This window comes from Hoplias malabaricus, chromosome 13 (assembly GCF_029633855.1).
Source record: "Hoplias malabaricus isolate fHopMal1 chromosome 13, fHopMal1.hap1, whole genome shotgun sequence".
NCBI lineage: Eukaryota > Metazoa > Chordata > Actinopteri > Characiformes > Erythrinidae > Hoplias > Hoplias malabaricus.
Window position 1 is genome coordinate 14,797,637 of NC_089812.1, and position 13,901 is coordinate 14,811,537.

Consider the following 13,901-nt stretch of genomic DNA (forward strand, 5'->3'; position numbering starts at 1 on the left):
CAGATCAGCGTAAACCTGTGTGTGTAGTTGTATATATATGAAGGGCATGTCATTATCAATTCCATTAATCAGCTGTTATTGAGCGTACAAAACTCACTGATGCTCCTGTTGAGGTGGCGTTAATTAAGGGGCAGGTGCTGATTGATTGTTAAGCAGTCTTTGAAAACAGAGAGAGTCCAACTCCCTCAACTGCTGCAGTGCGCACATTCTCAAGATGTGGCCAAATGTTTGTGAACACCTGTTCATTATTAAGGATATTAATAGGGGTGAGGTCCCCTGTGCCGCAGTAAAAACCTCCACTCCTTTACAGCAGTATTGATGTTGGATGATTAGAAGCATCCCGTTCTATTGGTCAGTGCTTCTCTGGAAAATACTCTTAGACATAGTGTATAACAAAACCTTGAGAAAATACATATTATTTAATAATTTTATGTGAATACAAAAACATACAACTTTGCAGCACACAACATATTTTTTTCTGTAGATGCCCCGTTACTTTATATTCACATATCCACATTAGTGTGAGCGCACGTCCTGACACTGAATAAAAACAAACGTGTGTATGAATAAAAAAGATTTCCCCAGATTCCCAGATAACCATGAGCCTTCTCCTTAGTTAAGACTGTGATTTGTTTGTTTGTGTGTGTGTGTGTGTGTTTCTGTGTGTGTGTGGATGTTCTTCATGGCCACAAAATGTTTTTCCTGCTGATGCTGTGTTTTCTCAGGGTGTCTGCATATGTGATCACGGCCTACCTGTCTGTAACTTCAAGGGTGTAACCACTTTGTGATTGTGGTTCTTTGGGCATCCCTCGTCAAATAATATATTTTGCAACATTTTGCTTTTTCTGAAAGAAATTTAGCTTTTCTTTCTTAGAGAACACAATTATTCACAACTGCATTTACAACTAAAGTTAGTTTATTTATTAAGCGAATTGAACTTAGAAAGAAAAACAAGGCATAGTTTAAGTTATGGCATTTCCATGGGACTTTACAGAAAAATGCCACAGAATGGAATCCTCAGAGGTTCTGTGTGGTGCCCTTAACCTGCTGTGTTTCTGTTTTGAATCTCTGCCCACTGTGACATTTTACCTCTCTCTCTCTCTCTCTCTCTCTCTCTCTCTCCCTCCTCTCTCTCTCTCCCTCCTCTCTCTCTCTCTCTCTCTCTCTCTCTCTCTCTCTCTCTCTCTCTCTCCCTTCTCTCTCTCTCCCTTCTCTCTCTCTCTCTCCTTTCTCTCTCTCTCTGCATGTGTGTGTAGTTCCCAAGGTCCAGGCTGTGGTATATTCCACCTGTTCATCCTTCTCAGAAGAGAATGAAGAAGTGGTAGAGAAAGCTCTCTCACCCAGAGAGCAAGACGGTTCCAAACCTCAGCCCTTCAGGTGTGCAGAATGTGTGTGTCTGTGTGAGTGTGCCTGTGCCCTTTATGCATATAATAAAAATCTACTGTAAATAGTGACCATATTAAAAATTAGAAATTAAAATTTTGATTTTAGAAATGGATGTAAAATGTCATGATTCCTTCAGTCATTGGAAACATACAGCATATAGGCATTGACACATAATACAGATCACCTGCACAAATTCAGTGGTCTGTAGAATTCTACATACACCAACATGAGAATGGTACAGCTTTGCATTTATTCTGATCTCTTTATCTCACATCTTCTATTTGGCCAAGCTGTGCATGTGCTTTAAGCAAGACTGTAAACACGGTAGGACATATCACTCATCATAGAGTTGATCATAGATGGTCTGGGTGCGGTTTCATTACTGTTCTAATATGTGTATTCCAACATATTTTTGCGTATGTGCATCTGCTTGTGTATGGCCTTTACTCATGTTCATGCCCATGTGTGCACTGTGTGTGTGTGTCAGGCTGCAGTGTGCAATGTTGGAGAATGTGGAGGACAAAGGAAGGAAGGCTGATTTCTTCCGACTGGAGCCGTCTGATAAGAGTAATGGATGTTTCTTAGCTGTACTGACCCGGCAGGTTCGCACAAACACACACACACACACACACACAATCCAGTAGATTCTGTCCATTCATGTGAAATCAATGTCACCAAATTTTCTCTTTTACCTGATCAGCCAAGACATGTTTAGTGCCTGGAGCTTCTTTAGATATGCACTGTATAAATATAAACCTATATCTCACTATTTATCATTGTGCAAACTATAACAAAGATACTTCAGTGTTAATGCTATTACAATTGTCTGACAAAGAACTTAGCAGTGACAAGTGCGCAAACTAGCTGTTGACCTTTACATTGGAATGGAGAAGTGACATATCTGAATACCTCAGCAAGTAATGGGTGAGGGGGCCTATCTTTTAGGATGTGTCTGGAAAATGATATACATATTGGAACAAGGGCAAGTTTTTCCAATGGGAAGGTGGTCATGTAGCATATCAAAGAAGACCAGACCATCGATTGCCACAATCAGATTTAAAATATCGCTTGTGGTACCGAAGTTATTAGCACCAAAAATCCAAAACTTTGTTGTTCATTACAGGCTCAATCAGACCCTAAATGCTCATCACATTTGTTTAGATGTTTTTTTGATCGCAACTTTCCCAAAATTTGTTTCATTTTGTGTTGCAGACAGTTATAGAATCAGTGAATATTTACCAAAAAAAATCAATGAAAATGATAACATTAAATACCTTGTATTTTGTACTACTTTTGTGGATTTGTAGTTCACATGTCAGAATAGAGGTTTTTAAATCACACCACAGAGTGACAGCTAAAACGCACTATATCCCACCCAGCCATTTGAGGCTCTTTCATGCCTGTGCTAATCCCTAACTCAGTATGAGACCAGATTAGGGTGGAAACCAGCGCGGACTGGAGCTCATGTTTAAACATTTAGCTTTATCTTTAGTCCACCTCATACGCTGTCCTGGGTCAATAGACAGGTTGGATAAGACTGGCATCACTGAACATAGTCACAGTTCTGCAGTTAAAGCTCACAGTCAGGCGAACTGTGTTAGCAGAGCCTTCAAAAATAGTTTTACAAATAAAAACTGCCTACATATATATATATATATATACACAGCAGGTAGTGTCGCAGTCACACAGCTCCAGGGGCCTGGAGGTTGTGGGTTCGTTTCCTGCTCCAGGTGACTCTCTGTGAAGAGTTGGTGTGTTCTCCCTGTGTCCACGTGGGTTTCCTCCGGGTGCTCTGGTTTCCTCCCACAGTCCAAAAACACACGTTGGTAGGTGCATTCTCAAAAGTGCGACTCAAAGTGTGAGTGAATGTGTGTGTGTCTGTGTTGCCCTGTGAAGGACTGGCGCCCCCTCCAGGGTTTATTCCCACCTTGCGCCCAATGATTCCAGGTAGGCTCTGGACCCATATATAGGCAATCATTTCAGCTCCTGAGCTTGTATCTACATAGATATTGTAAGGAAAATATAGATCATTTTAGGGATGATGATCTGTTGGAGGTTTTACATTTTTGATCCATTTCCAACCAAAACTTAATAGTAAAATTTGTATTTTTTCATTGCCAGGGAACATTAGATATCGGCCATTAGTCTCCTGGGGGTGGCTGGGGTTATTGTGGTGAGATTAAATAAGAGATATCATTGTCAAAAGTCCCTGCTGTTAAAAAATAAACAAGTCGTCAAGATAAATGCAGTTAAACCATGGAATCCATCTCCAAACTGACTGTGTACCATGCTCTTCTGTATTAATTTCTAATCAAGTCTGAACAAATTATATAAAGGCAGTGCTAAAATTAGGTCTTGCTCCATTTTGAGTCTTCAGCATCGCTGTATATTGGACATCCTTCAGAGTGCAGTGCAGCTAAAGCAATGATCTCCAAAAAACCCAGCACAAATATCGCTATCAAAACATTAATACAACTAGGTCTTTATACTAAAGACTAAAAGTAGGCTTAACTCTGGGTTCAAAAAGGAATCCACAGTGGTCAGCTGACAATGAGGAGATGAGAAATGCCCTTCGTTTTTTTGCCTGCCTTTGTAGGACTGAGAGTGTTGGTGGGGAGACGGGTTTAAATTTGCACTGGAGATTCTGCTTATGTAATACCGGCATGTGTTTTTGCACAGTGTATGTGTATGTGTGTGTGTGTGTGTGTGTGTGTATCCATCTGTTTGTTTGTTGTTCTGAGTGCCAGTCGATGTTGAAAGCGCTTTCAGTGAGAGAGCTCCCCTGCAGACTCAGCCTCAAGAGACTGAGTCTCTCACTCAGACTCAGCATCCCTCCCTCTCTCTCTCTTTCCCTCTCTCTCTGTCATCTACGGACCCATTCACTAATCCGGCTCTCGTCAGCGGAGGAATCCCTCCTTCTTGCTCTCTTTCATCTACAGCTGAAAATAACTCCATCCCACAGCAGTCAGAGAGAGCAGGCAGTTTTAATACTGGGAGTTAATTGTGTTTATGCTGCAGAATATTACTTGCAGCATTATACCTGTATATCTTTAATACCCTACCCATAAAGCTTGACTAAACCTGAATAGGATGGAGGTGGGAAGAATGAAGTTTATATTTCACAAAGTCTGTAGTTTTTGCAGAACCCATTTTATGGTGGAAAGACTAACTGTAAAACTCTACTGGAGCTGGACTTATTTAGATTTGTTTAGAGGAAGAGTAACAGGAATTCCCACAGATAATCTTGATTAGATGGTGGTTCCTGACCAGGTCAATAGCAGCTTTTTTTTTACAAGCCAAAGAACAAGCTTATTATTAAATAGGCTTACTAATAGACTAAATAACAAGCTTCTTGTTATGACTTGAGTGCTGTTACCAGGAGGTGGGAGAATAAATAATGTTTTTAAGACTGTAGTCAGGCGGCACGGTGGCGCAGCAGGTAGTGTCGCAGTCACACAGCTCCAGGGACCTGGAGGCTGTGGGTTCGATTCCCGCTCCGGGTGACTGTCTGTGAGGAGTGTGGTGTGTTCTCCCTGTGTCTGCGTGGGTTTTCTCTGGGTGACTGTCTGTGAGGAGTGTGGTGTGTTCTCCCTGTGTCTGCGTGGGTTTTCTCTGGGTGACTGTCTGTGAGGAGTGTGGTGTGTTCTCCCTGTGTCCGCGTGGGTTTCCTGCGGGTGACTGTCTGTGAGGAGTGTGGTGTGTTCTCTCTGTGTCTGCGTGGGTTTCCACCGGGTGACTGTCTGTGAGGAGTGCGGTGTGTTCTCTCTGTATCTGCATGGGTTTCCTCCGGGTGACTGTCTGTGAGGAGTGTGGTGTGTTCTCCCTGTGTCCACGTGGGTTTCCTGCGGGTGACTGTCTGTGAGGAGTGTGGTGTGTTCTCTCTGTGTCTGCATGGGTTTCCTCCGGGTGACTCTCTGTGAGGAGTGTGGTGTGTTCTCCCTGTGTCTGCATGGGTTTCCTCCGGGTGACTGGACTGTCTGTGAGGAGTGCGGTGTGTTCTCTCTGTGTCTGCGTGGGTTTCCTCTGGGTGACTGTCTGTGAGGAGTGTGGTGTGTTCTCCCTGTGTTCGCGTGGGTTTCCTCCGGGTGACTGTCTGTTAGGAGTGTGGTGTGTTCTCCCTGTGTTCGCGTGGGTTTCCTCCGGGTGACTGTCTGTTAGGAGTGTAGTGTGCTCTGTGAGCGTGGGTTCTGGACCCACCGCTACCCTGAACTGGATAAGTGCTTACAGATAATGAATGAATGAAGATTGTAGTCAAAATACTGCCTAAATATTGTAGGCAATAGGGACCAAGGCAACACAGTTGCCTACAACTGTGCCTACATCTCTGCCTTCTTGTGCTTAGAGATGTAATCTAAAATCAGAAGACATTTTTAAGGGGACAAATTGTCATTATATTTTAATGAAAGATTAGAGGGAGACATGAACTTCATCTTTTAAATTGTATGGTATGATGAATCATGCTTAAGGACCAAAGACAGGCTCTAACAAAGTTTTAAAAAGGTCTGATGTTGTTTCTAGTTCACTTGCAGTAGTTTGCAGTCATTTGAGATCATTTACAGAGCATCACGGTCACTGGCTGAGAATCGGCAGCGGTGGCAGGGTGCCCACAGTGAAATTTACACCCTGGCTTTGGACCAGTCATTGCAGACAGTTTATGAATTTTGTGACTTTCGTGACTTTCATCATTTATCAGTGGATGAGAGAGGGATCTGACACAATGTGCTGAACCTCAGACACTTAAAGTCCTCGCTGAATTTTTTTCGCAGAAGAAAGGCCTAACTCTGAAGCTGAGGATTTAGAGCATACGCCTCACTGGGGCCACATGAGAGGAGGGAGAGCAGGGATGGGATCAGAAAAGACGAATGCAGGGTCAGACAGACACCTCCGTGGTCTAAGGCCTCAGAGATGTGATATGAGAGAAAATGGCAAAACGTGTCAAAGGTAGAATGGGTTCTGCAAGTTTGCAGCAGAGCGGTATTAAAGGACAGGTGAGATCAAGGAAGAGTGAAGCAGGGAAGCGAACAGTGGAGCAAATGGTGTCTCTAATCTATCAGTACTTCAGTGGCATAGTGGGTTTTAATGCACACTAATAAGCAGAGCAGGGGACAAACATCTGATTAATCGACTATTCAAGGATGCTGCTCTAGTAATGAAAGTGTGAGGATTATACCATCAGCCTGGGGGGAAACAGCCAATAAGTGTCTGATGCTCCTTTCACTCGGCCAATAACCAGCAGCTCTCAGCGTTTCTCTCATCATTCTCCTGCCATAAAGCGGCGTGCACATATTCACAGCTAATCAAACAAAATAATTCATGTCATATCTTCAGAGTCTTGAATGATCAAAACGAGTGTTTCGCGCTTCACAGAGCTGGTAAACTGATGAAGGACGGGCCCCTCTGTCGACCCCATAGCGGGTCTGTAGTACACGTTGTACCTCTCTGTACGTAAACCCTCATTAGACAAAGAACCACAGAGCAGCAGTGTCAACACTTACACGGCCTTGGGGAACCATGTATTTGATTAGCAAATGTAGCTTGAAGTATCTTCACAGATCTTAATAGAGTGTAAATCCCTTATTAATAAATCTACAGTGTTAGTCTGTTGTTAACAAAAGGGAAAAGGTTGCATGAATGTTCTCACTGACCAATCACACAGGTATGATGGTTTCTCCCAGTCTGATGGTATATTCCGACAACTTTCATTACAGGACGCATACATGGAAAGATTCAGAGTCAGATTTCAATTGAACTGAATCAATTGAGGGGCGGCACGGTGGCGCAGCAGGTAGTGTCGCAATCACACAGCTCCAGGGGCCTGGAGGTTGTGGGTTCGATTCCCGCTCCGGGTGACTGTCTGTGAGGAGTTGGTGTGTTCTCCCCGTGTCCGCGTGGGTTTCCTCCGGGTGCTCCGGTTTCCTCCCACAGTCCAAAAAAAAACACACGTTGCAGGTGGATTGGCGACTCAAAAGTGTCCGTAGGTGTGAGTGTGTGAGTGAATGTGTGTGTGTCTGTGTTGCCCTGATTCTTTAGTTGAAACATAAATATATATTCAGGGGGTCCTCGACTTACGACGTTGATCCGTTTCTACGGCGTGTCGTAAACCGATTTTTGGTGTAAGTCGGAACATACGTACATACTGTACGTAAATAACATAAAACTGGCGTACAATGCGACTGGGGTGACGCCGTCGGCGTAACCGTGTATTCTTCCGCTGCGCACGCCAAACACGAAGTTCGCGTTACGACGCTTACGACGCGAAACCACTTAAGTTGAAACAAGGTTTTATACAGTAAATGGGGGATGTGTCGTAACCAGGAAACATCGTAACTCGGGACTGACGTAACCCGAGGACCTCCTGTATATATTTCTCTCTGTGGGAGGTAATTTATTGCATATTCAGAGCAGCAGGCAAGTTGTGTAGAATGCGCGCACACACACACACACACACACACACACACACACATGCAAACACAACACTTTACACGTAGTAACACAAGTTGCTATGTGTATAGTGCAGATTCATCACTCTCTTAACAACACTTCTTTAACAATTCCTCTACAGAGTAAGAGTTATTTTAGTAGTACACACAGGTACCGCTACAGACACATATGAAGACACCTGAATGTTATCAAATTCTCACAGCAATCTTCCAGCATTGCAAAGCCTTTGAGTACAACATGCTGAGAACATTTCAAACCACATCCATAAAAGCTTTTGAAAGTCATCAAACCTGAACCAATAACTCTTTTAATGCAGACGTCTGTCAGGGTTTCTGTTACGTCTCGATAATCACTTGATTGTGTCTTTAAAATTTCTCTGTGACATCACTCACCGGATTCACGCTTCCTGTTATTTTCCCATGTGCTTGGGGTTGATTATGTGTGATGAGTGCCCCCTATGTTATATTATACACATCAATCATATTCATTTCTCGCCGACACACATGACAACATAATCAAAGCCGTTTAATGGGCGCTCTCACTCTCTCTCTCTCGCCCTCGCTTGCTCGCTTGCCTGCATCCTTCAATAAAGCACACTAATAAAGATTATTGTGGCGCACTTAAAAAGGACCCATAAAAATGCAATTAGATGTGTGTTGGAAATATTACCTGTCAACACTCCTTCTAAGTCTCTCTCTTGCTCTCTCGCGCTCTCTCGCTTCCTCTCGCTCTCTTCCTCGCTCTCTCTCTTGCTCATTCTCTCTCTCTCTCCCGCTATGTAACATATGGGACAGTAAAATGTTTTATGATGCATCTCTCCCTGTGCACCTGGGGCCATAAAAAGGACTGTAGTGCGCAAATAGGGAGGACGAGAGATTCACAAACGGGGGTCACCAGTGGTCGTGTTCTTCTTCTTCATCTCCTTTTCCTCAAATGATGTCTTTTTGGCAACACTTTGAATCAAAATATTCAAAATATTGATTCCCAGCTTGGGTAAACACACTACGTCTTCACATGTGGAGTCTCTGCGCACAAATCCTAACGCTACTTTCACCTGCATCTGCAATGACTAGAACTGACTAGAATCGCTCTGGTGTTTGTGCCATCTGCAGCTGAAGGTTTGGAGAGATATTTGTGTTTATCAGCTCTGAGTGCAACACATTCTATCACTGTTCTAATGGACTTTTTCCAAATTTCAAACCCTGAAGCAAAAGAAAAAGCAGGTTCTCTTAGGTCTCCTTGTGTCCATGGCTATTAAGCAGAGCCGGTGGATTCAGCTCCAGTTCCTCCCTCTCGGGTAAACTAATCCTGTCTCTGAAAGGGCAGATTGCACCTATCTACAAATAAACTATAAACAAATTCTCAAGAACGTTCTACAGAAATATCCACTCTGAGTCCAAAAAACAGCTTGTAAAATTTGTGTAGAAAGGCAGAATAAATGAGACCCTGAAGCAGCCACAGATAAGTCTACGGTCCCCGTCCTCGGTGCAAAACATCAGCTAGAGGAATGTAAACCCCCAACATGTAACTGCGGCTCACTCTATATTTTTGAGACGAGTGCAAGAGGGTTTGTGATCAACAAGTAATCATTCAAATATCAATACTCCACCTCATAGGTACTCTCTGTATGCATTTAATCAGATCCTCACAGCAATGTTCCAACATCTTTAAAATCGTAAAGCCGTTCCAGAAGCGTGGAGGATGTCCTGAATTCTGAGGAACTGTGTATAATGTATGTCTTGTTTTTTTCAATGCTTATTGTTTATTCAATTGAGCAACTGCCCATTGCTTTCTATTGAGGGTGTATTTTGTAAGTACAGATAAACCCTGAAACGTCCGTCTGCGCAAATCGACCATATATTAGAGAGGCTTTAGCTGTAGAATTGTTCAAAACAAGGCTGGAGAACTCCTTTACATTTAGTGCACACCGCTTGAGGACATTAGGGGTCACTGTTTTAAAGTGAGGAGATGTTTTAAAGTGTGTGTGTGTGTGTGTGTGTGTGTGTGTGTGTTTTCTTGTCGTGGGAGTGTATGATTTAGTTGTATTTGTGAATGGGTGTGTGTGGGGGGGATGAGGGGTGTTTACGACCTTGTGTTTTATCCGCATTTAGCTGGAGGACAAACAAAATGAGTGACCGAATATGTGGCCATCTGTGTTTGATGGAGAGAGGGAGAGAAAGAGAGAGGGAGGATAGAAAGAAAAGATGTATTGAATAATTCAGCCTTTACTGTCTTTATATGTTAGCATCACCAGGGCAACCCCACAAGACCTCAGACACCACATACACACACACGCGCGCTCACACACAAACACACATGTGCACACACACAGAAAAAATACATACACACACACACACACACACACTGTCCGAAAGGGCTTGAATTATTCAGAGTGAGTCAGTACACTGTTGCTGAGACAGCAGGTGGCCCAAAAGGACACTCACTCAGAAACCCATACATGCAAAGTGGACAGTGGCTTAGGGATACATGTTCAAGCACGCACACACACACACACACACACACACACACACACACACACACACACACACACCAACTAAGGAGCTCTACATATTATATTCTGCTCCCACATGCTACATTTACACAATAGCCTGCATCTGGACTGGCCAAAATACACCCTCATCTCTCTTGTGTATGATCCTGGTCAGCGCTTAGTAAATATTAAAGGCCTAATCAGGAATCACTGCAGCTGGCAGGCTACTTTAAGAGCAGGAGGACCGTTAAACAACCTCACCAACACTGCAGGACCAGTGCATGCAGTAAACATGAAGCTAGTGCTGCTTGGCTCTGATTTTGTGGAACATAGTCCTAGGCAAATGTCACTTTCCAGACAAAGCAGCCATTAAGTAGCTCAGAGGAGCTATACATCTTCAAGTTCATACATCCTTACCACCATCAACATATTTACTGCAGCTGTAATAAATATATGCTCTATAAAAATAACAATATTAGACCAATATAACACCAGAGTGACACTTCATCACACGTGTAAATTATGTCAGTGATCTTAAAGTAATGCTGAATATATTAAAATTTTGAGACGCTTATAAACGTCTAATTCTGTGATTATAAATGTTATAAACTGTAGGTAGCCTTCACATACAATCTCAGGAGAGTCTGTATTCTTTTGGTCACAGCCTGAGCCAGAAGTGACAGAGACCCCACAGGAAGTTCTCGCTCGTGCCGCTGCCACCGGCTTATTGGATGGAATCCTTCCAGATCAGCCAATCAGGAAAGAGAGGCGAGGCCAGAAGACTCGCAAAGGAGCCTCCGGTCAGGGACGCCTTTCCCACACACGTTCACAAGCTTCAGTCAGCAGCCAATCACGGCTGGAGGAGTTTCTGAGATGCGAGACGAAGGCGAGCAGCTCGGCTCCGAGAGTGGCCCAGGAAAAGGGGGACGGAGAGGGCTCACCACGAGGTAGCGCACTCACAGCAACGTTCTGTGATAGATAAACTTGATGACAACATGATGGCGTGAGAGCTCTGTATGAAAGTGGGCAATAAATATTAGTGGTAAACTTCATATATTTTGTCCTGACACAAATGCCCATGCACAGAATGTGCTTAGTGTTTAATGAATGGGAATTTAATGGGATACAGTTGGATACAGTGGCTTTTATGTAGGCAATATCGAATTTATATCATATCTCTATTTATCTGTTTTCTCCTCCCTCTCTTTGTCCATTTCTCTCTCTCTCTCTCTCTCTCTCTCTCTCTCTCTCTCTCTCTCTCTCTCTCTGTCTCTCTCTCTCTCTCTCTCTCTCTCTCTCTCTCTCTCTCTCTCTCTCTCTCAGGAAGGTCCAAACCCACTCCACAGTTATCCAAGTCCTTCAGCCTGAAGTTAGGCTCTGCCTCCAGCCCTGCCCTCACCTCCAGCCCCTCCAGCAAGAGCCAGACCCAGCCGCCCTTTAACGCAACTTCCACTCAAATCCGGCGAGCTCCTGTGTCTGTAGCCCCTCCCCCAGCCCCACCCAAGGGCAGGCATGAAGTGTTACGTCCCATGGCAGTGATGTTCCCTCCAGTGCTATTCCCGGACCCTCCCTTCACTCGGAGTAACTACAGACCACCTCCACTCAGAATCAACCCCACGATGGCTTACCTGCAGTGGAGAAGTCCCTCTACTGCAGCCCTTCTACCACACACAAGATCCAGCAGCAGCTTCACCCACCCCCGCCCCTGGCTCTGATACACACACACACACACACACACACACACACACACACACACACACACAGTCAAAAGCATGCATACTTATGCTAAAGTATTACTGCAAAATATATCTTATTAAATTTGTGATTTGTGATTCTGTCTTTGAAATTTTAGGGCTTACACACACATGCACACCCTCTCTCTCTCTCTCTCTCTCTCTCTCTCTCTCACTCACCCCCCCTCCACCCCTCCAACTCTGCCCCCCCCCCCCCCCCCCCACACACACACACATACATAAAAAGCAAGGAATCATAACTCTAGGTTTATACATATTGCTGCAAGCGAGTATTATTAAATTCTGACTGTGATTCTGCATCTATTTTTAGGTCAACCACACGCCCACACACACACACACACACACACACACACACACACACACACACACACATATATATATGTGCTTCTTACACATCCCTGTACTTTCATAAAATGAATCACATGCTTCTAAACAGTGCCAAAAGTGTTATTACATTTCTGAGCGACTTGTGAAAGCCCTTTCCTGCCGAGAGAAAACAACATTGTCTGTGTTTATTCTCTTTCAGTTTGTTTCTTTGACTTAGTGCTTTGAAATAAAGTGCTTTTGAAATTTTTCTAAAAAAAATGTTAACAAGTTTGTACTAATATTGATGAAGTATTGACTTAATCATCTCAACTGGATTAGTATTTCAGTTCAAATGATTTATGATTTAAGCCATTATTATATAATACTAATACATTTAGTGACACGGGCAGATTTCTGACCTATTACACCAATGCTTAGAGAACGTATGTCGTTATTTCTTGATACTAAGTCAATACATAGACCTGCTGCTGCCAAAAGCCATACGTAGCCATATGTGTTACTTCTGTGATATTTCTTGTTTGTTTATGTGCCCTGTCTGGCAATTTTGCCAAATCAAACTTGATGTTTGTGCATAAAGCATTGATATTCAGATCTGTTTCATCTTCGAGATCAATATCTGTATTTTATCTATAGTTCAAAGTGTGGTTTCCAGGAGTTTAGTTAAAACATGCCTTCAACACATGGTGGAAGAGACTATCACTGTCTGAGGAGGTTGGATTTTCAACTGAATTTTCGACTGGTTTGTGCTTGAAAGAGGAACTAACCAAAGGGATTAAAGCAGTCTTTTGGGGCGTTTGATGTGAAATTGCACTGAATTGTAAACTACATTATTTATTTATTTTTTCTAAGTGGTGCTGAGAGTCCTGATGTCTCCAATGCAGATATTTTCTGTCCAGATCATTAGTGAACCCAAGCACAGGTGTCTCTCTCTCAGTCTGTTTATCAAAAATTGGAATCCAGTCTTTCTGCTTTGGACCATTCCAAACTTTAAGAATACACTATGAAAGTGTAATATTTTGAATTTAGCAAGTGGACATTTCGGGCGGCACGGTGGCGCAGCAGGTAGTGTCGCAGTCACACAGCTCCCTGGAGATTGTGGGTTCGATTCCCGCTCCGGGTGACTGTCTGTGAGGAGTTGGTGTGTTCTCCCTGTGTCTGCGTGGGTTTCCTCCAGGTGACTGTCTGTGAGGAGTGTGGTGTGTTCTCTCTGTGTCTGCGTGGGTTTCCTCCGGGTGACTGTGTGTGAGGAGTGTGGTATGTTCTCCCTGTGTCTGTGTGGGTTTCCTCTGGGTGCTCCAGTTTCCTCCCACAGTCCAAAAACACACGTTGGTAGGTGGATTGGCGACTCAAAAGTGTCCGTAGGTGTGAGTGAATGTGTGTGTCTGTGTTGCCCTGTGAAGGACTGGCGCTCCCTCCAGGGTGTATTCCTGCCTTGTACCCAATGATTCCAGGTAGGCTCTGGACCCACCACAACCCTGAACTGGGTAAAGGTTACAGATAAT

General features: G+C 43.6%; 1 protein-coding gene across 1 annotated transcript in view; it reads left to right on the forward strand.

Moving 5' to 3' along the window:
• Positions 1–12,221, forward strand: part of LOC136665132 (putative methyltransferase NSUN7) — a 38,309-nt gene extending 26,088 nt beyond the window's left edge. Inside the window, exons 10-13 of the mRNA XM_066642714.1 lie at positions 1,257–1,377; positions 1,874–1,988; positions 10,983–11,265; positions 11,642–12,221. Coding sequence (XP_066498811.1) covers positions 1,257–1,377; positions 1,874–1,988; positions 10,983–11,265; positions 11,642–12,033 — 911 coding nt within the window. The 3' untranslated portion in view covers positions 12,034–12,221. The remainder of the gene's footprint in view (positions 1–1,256; positions 1,378–1,873; positions 1,989–10,982; positions 11,266–11,641) is intronic.
• Positions 12,222–13,901: the final 1,680 nt, after the last annotated feature.